The sequence below is a fragment of the Aptenodytes forsteri genome, unplaced genomic scaffold (assembly GCF_000699145.1).
Source record: "Aptenodytes forsteri isolate BGI_AS27 unplaced genomic scaffold, ASM69914v1 Scaffold128, whole genome shotgun sequence".
Taxonomy (NCBI): Eukaryota; Metazoa; Chordata; class Aves; order Sphenisciformes; family Spheniscidae; genus Aptenodytes; species Aptenodytes forsteri.
Window position 1 is genome coordinate 604383 of NW_008794880.1, and position 12745 is coordinate 617127.

At 35.9% G+C, this 12745-nt stretch overlaps 1 protein-coding gene across 1 annotated transcript in view; it reads right to left on the bottom strand.

Annotated features, from left to right (window-relative positions):
- APAF1 (apoptotic peptidase activating factor 1) overlaps positions 1–12541 on the bottom strand; it is a 42080-nt gene extending 29539 nt beyond the window's left edge. Inside the window, 9 exon segments of the mRNA XM_009274674.1 lie at positions 2030–2161; positions 3012–3179; positions 3731–3969; positions 4378–4509; positions 5046–5158; positions 9234–9417; positions 10448–10645; positions 11924–12113; positions 12404–12541. Coding sequence (XP_009272949.1) covers positions 2030–2161; positions 3012–3179; positions 3731–3969; positions 4378–4509; positions 5046–5158; positions 9234–9417; positions 10448–10645; positions 11924–12113; positions 12404–12541 — 1494 coding nt within the window.
- Between the last annotated feature and the right edge of the window lie 204 nt (positions 12542–12745).

A 12745-nucleotide genomic window follows, 5' to 3' on the forward strand; every position in this document is an offset into this window, starting at 1 on the left:
TGAACCCTGAGGAACACTGCTGGTGACCGGCCACCAGACAGGTGTAGCCCCATTCACTACGACCCTTTCAGCTCTGCCCTTCAGCAAGTTCTTCACCCAGCACACCGTGAACCTGCTTATCCTCACAGTTGACAACTTGTCCAGAAGGATGCTGTGAGGGACAGTATCAAAAGCCTTACTAAAATCCAGAAAAACTACATCCACCGCCTTCCCTTCATCCACTAGGCGGGTGAACTTATCATGGAAGGGTATCAAATTAGTTAAATGGGACTTGCCCTTTGGGACCCCATGTTGACTGTGCCTGATGATTGCATTATTCTTTAAATGCCTTTCAGTAGTACCCACTATAACCTTCTCCATAATTTTTCCAGGAACTGAGGTTAGACTAACAGGTCTGTAGTTCCCTGGGTCTTCCCTCACACCCTTCTTGTAAATTGTAATAACATTGGCTAGTTTCCAGTCAGCAGGGACCTCCCCAGACTCCCAAGACCTTTGGTAGATGATCGAGAGGGGTCCTGCCATAACATCCACTAGCTCCTTCAGTACTCTGGGATGAATCCCATTAGGCCCCATGAACTTGTGAACATTTAGCTGATACAGCTGGTCCCTTACAATTTCAGTGTCCACAGTTCCCACACTCGTGGTCCTCTGACTCAGGGGACCGGGCAGCCCAAGATCCATCGGTATTATTAAAGACTGAGGCAAAAAAAAGCATTGAATGCCTCCACTTTTTCTTCATCCCTGTTAGACAGGTGGCCATCTTCAACAAGTATCGGTCCAATGTTTTCTTTAGACTGCCTCTTGCTATTAACGTACTTAAAAAAGCTCTTCTTGTTAAAAAAACCATACTTGCTAGGATCAGAAAAACTGCTTAGAGACAACACTGCACAGGCTCAAAGTACATTCCAATTTAAAATCAGTAAATACCACAAGGATTAAAAGATTACATGGTTAAACAAAGAAAAAGAATACCTCCTATCTTTATTAGCCTTCCAACAAACAGAAATCATGTCTAAATAATGAGAAATAAGTAATATAAAGCATCTAAACTCTGGAAGCATACAGTCATAATGAGACAGGCTAAAGAATTCTGAGAAGCTAATTCTATAAAATGTAGAAAGGCTAATAATAAAAACATTTTTTCAATACGTTGAAATTAAAGGGATTGAGATAATGAAATAAGTATGATCCAAAAGACCATAGATTTGTAGCCCACATTAATTATGAAGGTTCCTATAAGATATAAATACACAAAGTGTATTTTGTATGATGAGTCAGATGAACCATCTCAAAAGAGGTTCAACTGAAAAGGTTTGAGTACATGTGAAATAAAGCAATTAGCAGCCAGGACCAAATGCTATTCAAGGCAAGAATTCTAAAGACGTTCAAGTGAAACTACTGCAGTATTAATCTTGCTGCATGATTTGCATCTTATACTAGCTCAGTACCTAAAGAACAGTAGGTGGCAAAAATGACAGCAATTTTTTAAAGGTGCCAAGGCAATCCTGGGAACAAGAGGTTTGCCCATCTAACTCTTACTAGATTTTTTTATGGCTGTTGAAATCTGGTAATACAGAGAATGAACTTTTACACATAAATCAGTATGACATAAGAGGGAAAAACTAACAAGAATTCTGTAGAAAAAAGTAACTAATCCAATCAAATTCTCTGAAGAAATCAATTTACCTGTATTATCATACAATAAAGTGAGCCTGGGTTTTCAAAAAAGTTTAGAGAAGATTTCTTATCAAAAACTTCTTCAAAAGGAAAAGAAAAAACACAAGCTATTATGATACAAAATAAGAAAACTTCTCAAGAACTGGTTGAAAAGACAAGACACAAAGGATAGAAATAAAGTAGTTTTCATAACAGTGATTATCAGTGGAGTCCCTAAAGGACTCTATGTTGAGTGTTTACCTATCTGCACAAAAGCCTGGGAGAAGAGAAGTTCAAGTGGGAAAAAGCCTGGGGAAAGGCAGGGGTAAGGGTGGATCGAGAAGGGAAATGGAGGATGCTAATCAGAACTCACCTTCTGCATGTTGGCACCAGCCATGTGGTAAGCTAGAAAGTTATACCAGTACATGCAATCCTCTTGAGATGGAACAGGCGTATTAAGTTTGTAATATTTCTTGTATTGATTTACTATGTTTTTATGTAGCTCCTGCAATGTGAATCAAAACACACTTTCAGTTAATACTATACCAAGGTATGGACTGGTTTCAGTTTTGAGGAATTATAATTATTAACAATATTATATTTTATATAGTATTGAAGAATATTATTATTAATTATCATTATTATTTCTCAATCATTGTATGTCAACAAATTAAATAAGAAAAGCTTACCTTCCAAAACTGCACACTTAACCTAATTTATTGCTTAAAACTTCCCCAGAAATATTCTCTGGATATTAAAAGACAGAAAAGCAAGCTGTTAACCTTCCTTCTTAGGTTGAGAACAGCTATCAAATCACTCTTCACATTAAATGTGGGTAGCCAACAAAAAAAGACCCTTACATAGGTAGATCTAAAGCAAGTCTAAAAACTTGCCTTTTCTTCCTATCTACTCTTTCTGCCCGGTCCTTCAGAACTGATAAATTTATTGGGCCCAACTTACAGGTCTTCTCCCTCCAAGTATTGCCTTAAATTGAAAAAAAGGAGTAAAAAGCACTCCTCTGTATTAAAGAAGAAACTTCCTATTCTGGTAGGGTCTTGATGCCTTTGGAATCATTGGTGAAACATTCCATCTCCTGCTGGAAATGTCTTTGACAGAGACATAATGGATACAGTCTTCTCTCAGTTTAGTTTTTCAGCTCCAAATGGAACCATCATGAAAATCACTCCACAGTTTCAAGTTGAAAATAAATGTTTTTAATTAGTCAGCATTAACTTTAACAGCATTGTGGACCTATTTTATGAAGCTACTCTGGATACTATTTAACAGAGGAGTATTTTCTGAAGAACGCCCAGCTTTGGAGAGTAAAATTAAAAGTATATTAGTCAATGCCATACCTGAAGCTGGTTGCGATTCTTCTCTGTAAGGAAGTCAAGTTGAAGATCATGTAAATAATAATGGAATGACTTCCCATTACGATCACAGAACAATAGCGATTTGTTAACAAATTCCTGTAGTATATCTTCAACTTCTTAGGTTTCCATATCCCAAAGAATACAGAGAACCTAAAAAAGCACATTAAGACAAAAAAGAATCAGAACTAAGGGGTAATATGACTTGTATAAATATCATAAAAGGCTACCAATTAACTGACAACAAAATACATGCTAACAAATATACACATATTACAAATGGTAATAAATTCAGTAAGTTACCAATTCTTCCATACCAAACTATAGGACAGATAATATAAGTTATCCCATCTTTTGTCTATTTGGGCTGATTTATGGTGATCGTATCTTTTTCTTAAAGGAGACAAATTTCACATAACAGTTTTTAAGCCTTCAGAGAGCTCAATTACAATCTAATTAAAGAACTATATACGGAATGCATATTAAACTAACATTAATACATTTATTCAGTTACAATTTTTTAGTTTCACTACTGGCCATAAAAGTGATGATACAATAATGGACCCGACCTACCCAATCTAGCAATTACTATTAAGTTACATGCAGCATAAGTTATACACAACAGTTATAACTTTTATGAATTCTTCAAAGTTATTGTTTGTATCTCACTAAAAACTATGAGATTTCTGCATTGCTGTTATTACCTTAGTAGGTACTTTAACATCTTTTGGGAGGCTAAAGAGGTCTTTGTAGTAGTCTTTATAATTGTCATTCAGTTGCTCAACACTTATGGACATTGCTTCATCAAGGGCTTCATAATCATAAGAAGAAGATTTTCTTATTCTTTTAAACTGCTTATTCTGCAGCTGTTTGAGATAGTATTCCCAACGACTAGGGAAGTCCCGTAATAATGCACCTATCAAGGATATCACAAGAGGAGAACCTGAAGGAAAAGATTTTTTTAATGTTAGAGGTTTTCAAGGAACACAATCCAATAGTTTAGTCAAGTGGTTGAATAAACCAGGTAATTTTCCCAATACATTGATTAAATTCTTGAGGTGTGGAGAACAGACAAACAAAACATGTCATCCATGTAAACATCTGCAAACTCACCAAATTTAAGTGTAATAGGGGGGCGGGGGGAAGATACACTGAAGAAAACTACTCAAAAATCAACATGAGACACTTATTTAGTTTAAAAAAAAAAAACAAAAAGCATTTAACAAACACTTGTGTTTTACTTAAGGCATACAGTATTAAAGAATGTTCCCTTCTCTTTCTAGGTCAAAACCTAGAAGAAAAAAAAAATACATTCGGTGATAAATGGTATGTTAAAGAGCAGCAAGTATACCTTTGCATTCCCTTACAAGGCAGTTAGCTTGTTCTGGCAGTTCTGATATTTTCATATTCACAAACAGGGATAAAATCTCCAGTCCTTTCTCATGTGCTAGTCCACTTTCCACATGAACCTCATATTTATTGCCTAGACATAGAAACATGGAAAAAATTTAAAAGAATGTAAAAAATCCTATGGAAATTGAGAGTATTTTTGAAGCAGAATCTGGAGCAAAGGACCTGGCTCATGATTTTATGCGTAGCATTTTATATGCTTAGTACTAAGAAGAGTATAAATTCTACTTATCAGAATCAAGTTTGCATTAGAGAGACAAAAAAATTAGACTATAACCTAATAATTACAAATGCATTATGGGCATGTCGTAGCAGTGACTGCTTAATAGCGTAGAGATGATCAGTCTAACAGCAGCGGTGTCACACAGGTTAATTTATCCTGTTGAGAATCATTGCACTCTTCAGTGTAGACATGTAACTTTCAGGATAACATATAACATCTATTTCATGAAGAGCATAAAGTCTTACAGAGCAGAATTCTAAAACTTTGCCACTTGTGCACAAGTTAATAGACATAGATACTATCAAGTTCTTTTAAAAGTTCACAAAAACAAATTGCATACATATACACACACAATCTGTGGTGCAGGAGAGGAAACTGTTCCTTACCAGCCACAGCATCTGTTACACTCCTGTCCCTGCTGGTGATAAGAACCTGACATTGATTATCAAATGCTTTTAATACCCAGGAATCCCAAATGTCATCCAGGATCAAAAGAGATCTAGTGCAAGAAGAAATATTGCAGATTTCAGATCAACTATTAATGCTAAGATACAGTATTTCATTTTAATAATGAAAGAACATTTTCAGAATTTACAACGTATCACTGCATAATTTTTATATTAATATGTAAAATATCTTAAGAGGGCATTAAACACTGTGCAAGAAAGCTGAACGCAAGTACCTAAAAAAATAAGTTTTTAACATTTACTGCTGTATAGCTACAATTGAAGTGTAAACAATTAAGTTTTGAGCAATATTTCCATTAGTAGATGCCAGAAAAAACAGAAATATTTATTCTGTTTTTCATGTCATCAGATACCATAAATGAAGAAAAAAGTTGTATAGGACTAGATAACAACTCTGCTTGACACAGGCTAGTGATAAGCTTTGTGGGAGAAACCATTTCAGTTTCCTTTTGACTGGAGAGTTTTCAGTTTTGTTCTTGTGTCTTTGGAAAGCTGTATGAGACTAATCCTCTTGTGAAGGAATTGTCTTGGATGATGAGGCTTTTTTTACATAAACAACACTTTATAGTGACTGAGGCTTTTTTTACATAAACAACACTTTGACTACCTGTTCAAATCCTATGGCTAGTCACATTTGTAGGTTACTACATGGAATCTCACCAGAATAATGTATAGTAGACTTCCCTACACCTGCCTATATCTGACAAACAAGTTACTGAAAACTGTTTTTAATAGGTTGGTTCCAAGGGAGCAAGAAGACAAAAAGATTGGCTGGCAAGTAGATTTATGAAAAGAAATACGAGTTGTTTGCATTCTGTGTGTTTTGTGGAGGATTTGTAGGTTACTACATGGAATCTCACCAGAATAATGTATAGTAGACTTCCCTACACCTGCCTATATCTGACAAACAAGTTACTGAAAACTGTTTTTAATAGGTTGGTTCCAAGGGAGCAAGAAGACAAAAAGATTGGCTGGCAAGTAGATTTATGAAAAGAAATACGAGTTGTTTGCATTCTGTGTGTTTTGTGGAGGAAAGTAAGTTATTGAAACCCAATCCTGTAGATTGTTTACATTTACTGCCTTTTTTTTAAAGGGATAGCGTTTTCAGCTACACTAATCAATTCCCACTGAAGCATGCCAAGACTTCCCGCATTTTTCTTCAGCTAAATGACACTTATGCTATCGATGCCTAAAATAAGGATTTTATCCTTCATAAACAAGTGCATACACATTATACCACATTTTCAAAGTTGCATATAAGTATTGGATACCCATATTTCATTTTTATACAATTCCTCTGTTAACACTCCTTTGATAAATCAGAACGTTTACAAGAATACTATCATAGCCATAAATAATTAATTTTGTGGTACTTTCACATTTGAAAATATGTTGGGCAGTATGAATTACAACCTGCTTTTATGTTTTTAATTAATCTAAGAACTTCAAAGTCCTCCCAATCTTTTGGTACCAGTGACTTTCTTCTCCAACCACACCAACAAATCTTAATACTAATTAGGACTACTAAAAAAACCAACCAAACAAAGAAAAAAGCCTAAAACACTGTGATAACAATCACAGGAGATTTAAATCTGAAATTTCTTACTTTAAAGAATATCATAGCTTCAATTTCTTCAACTATAATCCAACAAAATACATTATGCCATTTTGCTCTGAAAGTTTTCATTTGACTAATACTTTAATCCCAAGAAATGTGCTGGATTCACAATTGGAATCCTTTGACTAATACTTTATGCCCAAGAAATGTACTGGGTTGACTATCTGAATCCAAAAATAGCTGAAATGACTTTTTGTCACCAAAGAGAATTCCAGTACAGAACAAGCTCCACAAGCTGCAGAATTAGCGAAGCTTGGTTTCCAATACACTTGCACCATATGAACCTCACTCTCCAGTACATTCCCCTCTACCTCATCCCACGCCCACTATGATTTCCCAGATAACCCATCATTGGCAAGACTTTCTGTTTGTTCTTACAACATTCTCACATATACCTAAGTGGGCAGGATGCAGCACAGGTTGTAGCCTGTTCCCAGCTCATGTATTCAAGCTGGCCAATTAGCAAGACAACAAAGTACGTTTCCCTTCAATTCATTCTGTGTACTCCTTTTCGCCACTGAAGGCACCTACTTGGATTTCTCTTCTTTATCCAACTGTCAATTTTCTTAAACTTACAGAATTTTCAAAGATACAAAGTTCCTACCTTTACAGTCAATTTTGGCAATATGCTCAAAGCATTTAGGATAGAGGAGGAGAAGGGAAAGGATAAACAGGACTAAGATGAACAGTGTGATCATGTTAATATGGTTTTGAAATGATGAAAAGCAGTCAGACTAGTAAAGTTTTACAATAAATTCTTGTCCCTTTCCTTGAGATGCAGTCATTCTCTGCAATGCTCCTATCTAACATCTGTTAGTTTATCTTGAAACAGATTAATGAACATTGCCAGGTCAACAGCATCCTACATGAGATATCTGGCAGTCTATAAGGAAGACACTGCCACAGCTGGCATTGAAATGCCCTCAAATAAAACCAAGTGCCTAATTGTTTCCAAAGCTGGTATTTTCTCTTTTCCCCTTAGTTTCCTCGGCATACAGGTGCTCTTTTGACAAAACACAAGTAGTACCTCTTAAATTACTCACTTTGCGCACTACAAACAATATAGCATAGCACAGTATATTAACCATGTTAGGTTGTCATGTTACTTGGCTATACAGTAGCTGCCAACTTCTGGAACAGTTCATGATGCCATAGGGATACATCTTAAAAGAAAATAGCACACAGTTCTCCCTTCTACTCAGAAGAGACTGTAAGGTTGTGCATGAATTAAACATCCAAATTCTTCTGTATTGAAGAGTTTTGTTAATGAACAAAAAATAACAAGAATTGTGTCAATGAAGACAACCACTTAACATACTTCAGGGAAACCTGAAATTTCAGTTGAAAGTGTTTTGTTTGCACTTTTCATATAAGACTTCCACAAAAAATGAGATTTCTTGTGAAGGACCTGGCAGTGTTTTTCAAATCTTTTCTTTGCAAGAAAGATTTCCCCCACCACCACGCCGTACAAAAATGCCAGTATTCCTCTACTCTATGTCATCTATAAAGATCACAAGGTTGGAGTATTATTCCTGAGATATCTCGCTCAGGTGCAGGCTTGTTTAGTTTAGTACAGATTTTACCAGAGAGTAATGAAATCCTCAACAAATAACAAAAACTATTGCTCAAAGATGAAAAAAGCCATGCAGTGACTGAGATGCTGCTTGATTAAATCAAGTCACTTTTCCTGAAGTTTGAAAGCAATTGGTTTCTTGGCGATAATTGATCATATCACGAAAACCTGCTTTCACTTTGATAACTCTAGACCAAACACTTTAAAAAGACATCACCTGTTCCGGAAAGGAAAATTTTTCTGCAGTGATACACATCCTTTTACTGCTGTATGATCCTCACACATCAGTGAAGCATTCTACGTACACAATGAGAACACTGAAAGTTAGAGCAATTCTTATTTCCAGCTGTTTGTTCCCAACCTTCAACAACTAATAATTTTTCAAGCGAATATGACTCCTGCACAGATGGTTAACATATTTTGTTAGCAGAAGCCTTACTAGCCTACTAAATATATTCATATCCAGGATAAGCCTACAACGTGTCCCTTAAGTTACTCCATTAAAAAACCCCAACTAAACAGGGACAGAGTTATACTATGTATATTACACACCTGCCTCTAGCAACTGTTTACCCTTCAGCTTTGGTACACTTATCTGAATTTATTTATTCTTTTATCATATGCAAGTCAGTAATTTAGAAAATTTTACCAGGAATCCCTACACAAGAATCAAAATTCTAGAAGTATTGTTAACTTCACCTTGAATAACACTTCCCAATTATCTACAGTAAAACAGGAAAAGGGAAAGCAAAAAGTGGAAGAGTTAGGAAGTTGGTTTAAAAAAACCCAAACAAACCAACACAAACACACCACAGAGACATGTAACCACAACACAGACACCTTAGCCGATTAGACCAAAGTTACTCTGCGAAGTTTTATCAGTTAAAAGAACAGTGTTTCATTTTACTGACATCACCTGGGATATTTGCGTAGCATCAGCAAACGAAGACGATCTTTAGCCTCCTCAATGTTAAGTGGTGGCCTTTGTGAAATAGTAGAGTCATTTTCTAATCTACTCCAGAGATTCTGAAGTTTTATTAGGAGCCCTGCTTTGTCCTGTTTTCCCACAGAGACCCAGTGAACTCCTCCTGGAAAGTAATCTAACAAGAAAAGCAATATTATGCCATACATTTTAAATCAGAAATATTTAATAGCAGCTTACAATAGCAATCAATAACTCAATTTCAAATAAATATGAAACTTTAAAGTCTACTGCAAGTCAACCTTGCAACTCTACCATTAACACAGAAGGATGGTTCTACAAGACCACTATTTTTTTTTTATTTTTAAAGGAACAGGCTCTGTAGGGCAAGTTCCCACAGAGAATTCATACTGCCACTGATGCTGTCGTCCCTCCCCTCTACGTGCCTTCCTGCCTGTCCCTCGACAACCCCTTCTGCGTCCATCTTCCTGCTAGTCTGACTTGGCACTTACTTTTTTCACCCTGTACTACTGCAGGAGTTCAGAGGCTGGAATGTGAAAATTATCCCAAAACAGTGAACAAGAAGGCATCTAGAAGCGTCAGCTGCAGCAGAGGATGCTGTAGTTTCTATCCCTACATCATGTTTTCTAATGCCTAAGTCCCACTTTTGCCTCCAAGTGTCTTATGTGGGGAGGGGGGGGAAATAATTAAATGGTTTCATTTATGGTCTGCTTTAAGCTAAAGTGATACTAGTGTAAATCACTTCACAAATGCCTGCCTTTATTATAATACATGCAAAAGTTAGAGCAAGATTTTTTTAAACTCACATAGCAAGGGGAAGAGTCTGAGTATTTAACAAGAAATGACCAAAAGAAATATAAACTAAATATTATTATTTTGCACTAACAGAAGTAACAATTTCAAGTTAATTAAGGATGTATCTACTTTCATAAACCGAAGCAGATTCCAAAGTGAAAAGCTATTCAGAATCTTTTCCCGTAAATTATTAAGATATTTAGTGGTCCTAGAGCACTAAATGGTTATGAAAGCTGTAAGTTGCAAGCAAATATTTCAGAAGCACCTAAGGAATTTAGAAACCTAAATCCTAAATTACTTTCAAGATGACATAAGATACTTGGCCACGTATGTCCAATATGCGTATACCTGTAGTGATTTTTATAAAAATATAGACGTTTTTCTAAGAGTACCTTCCAAGAGCTGATGATCCCTTAAAGCTTCTGCTGTTAAAACAGTCTTCCCACAACCTGCCATTCCATAAACTGTGACCCAGCCTGGATCGCTTCCCAGGCAGCACAGTTTCTGTTTAATAGCATCTACCAGTTTTGGCCGAGTGACAAACACAACCGGTCTCTGTGGTACACCTCCTTCGCAGAGAATTGTCTTAACTAAAGTTAAAAACAAGAAATGTGAAAATAAAAAGTAATTTCTAAACGTGATGCCTCTTCAAACCAAACAAGTCCCCACCCCAAATAACTAGTGGGCTCCCCCCCCAAACTTGTGTCCCATACAAATGCTCTAAAAACTACTGGGCTCACAATACCAAATACTGAAAAAAGATGGCTTTTTGGAAATAAATTACTTAACAGGTAACTAGCTTCCCACCTAAAATAGTGTCCCAATTAATAACTACATTATCTGCAAGCTAGTTACATCAATCCCTAGAAGTGAAAAGATAATTTACAGCTCCAGTAGAAACTGTGGCAAACAAACAAACACAGGAGCTCAACATTACTATACCCAACTGCCAAGTCACTTTCTCAGCCAGAAGTTACTGCCCCATTGGATGCAGCAGAAAAGAAAACCACGAAATAAAAGCCTTACACAGCATGCTAACAGCACAGCACTGTGGTCCAAGCAAGACTTCCTTTGATTTAAGCTAAGATAGCACGACTTGCAATAGAGCAGGTAAAGCATAGCAGGAAAGGAAATATGCGCTTTATCTGTTCACTGCTGGCCACAAAGTGGCCATATGCAGTGCCATATTATACTGATAAGCTTTAGGAAATCTTAGTCAAGTAATCAAAATTCCACGTGTCTAGGACATTTCTTAAAATGTAGAGTGACAGTAAACATGGCATTTAGTCATATGCAGTTAGAAGGTACTGCCCATTAGAAACTACCAGTTTATTTCATGTCAATCAAAAATGATACTGATGACAATGTATGTAAAAGTTAGGAACTCTGTAGGGTAACTGAAAGATCTGGTGGAGAGAATTAAGCAACCTAGATCAGCTATTAGAATGTAGGCTGAGAGATTACAGATCACTGTTCAAGAGAAATGTCAGAATTTTGGAGGCTACAACTTTTTATGTTAGATTCAACTCTTCTTTAATATACAAACAAGAGTCTTTCTTTCACATACAACAAAAACGTTACAATTTAGAGAAATCTGTGAGAGCTTCAGGTTTCCTGTCTTTTAAAATAAACATTACTAAATATGAACATTTTCAAGATGACCTACAAAAGTCATAATTGTTGTAACTCTCCTGCCATATTAAATACATGAAATACAGAAATACTGACTACTACACTACCAAAACAAGTGAATGCACCAACTACTCCTTTTCCATTGGAAGAGCTATTATAGATAGTCACTTAGCAAGGAATAAAAAATACAATTTCTCTTTACTTTCAAGCACAGGGATTGCTCAAGTTATACTGACCGTACGAAGTCATTCCATCCATTGAACTCTTTCTATTACCAGAGGAGATGGCAGGGATGCCATCCTGAAGAAGCGCGGCAAGATCTCTGTACCCTTCATGAAGTAGTGCATTATAAAAGGATCTATATGAATTATTATCTTTTGTAAGAATAATGTTTATTAGCATAGCTGCTCGCTCCTTCTGTGTATTCTAGAAAAAACATTAAAAGAGATGTTATAAAAAACTAAGAGACCTTAGAAATTATCTAATCTATGACTCTGTCAATCATAGACTGTGTTTATAGCCTTCAACTATGAAATAGCCTTCAACTTAACCAAGCTCTTAACTCAACCTTATGAAGTGTGATAAAAACTGCACGCTAGGCATATGCTTAAGAATTTGCTGAATTCAGGAATGAGATAGACAGAAAGTATTATTATTAAAAAGAAAGATAAAACATGTGAGCAGACTAGGAAGATAAAAAAGTGAGACAATTCTACCTGTTGTTTCACTTTTTTCTCCTCCTGTAATGTCAGTACTTCATCAGAAATCATGCGATCCATAATATAAGAGGTCTTGATATCTTTTTCCAGTGCTTGGCGATTCATAAGTAAGTAATTTCTACTCTTCACATCCATATTTCTTCAGCGTTTTAAAAAAAAAAAAGTCAAGGCAGAATCAGAACATAACTTACAAGTACAAGGAAAAGAGTTTTAAAATGGCTTATGAATTTTGGTTTTAAAGTCAGAAAAAGTAGCAGAGCAGCTGCATTAGTGCAAAATACAGTGAAGTTTCAGGCAAGTTCATACTACAAACTGCAGAAAGCTAAAAAATTTAGGTGT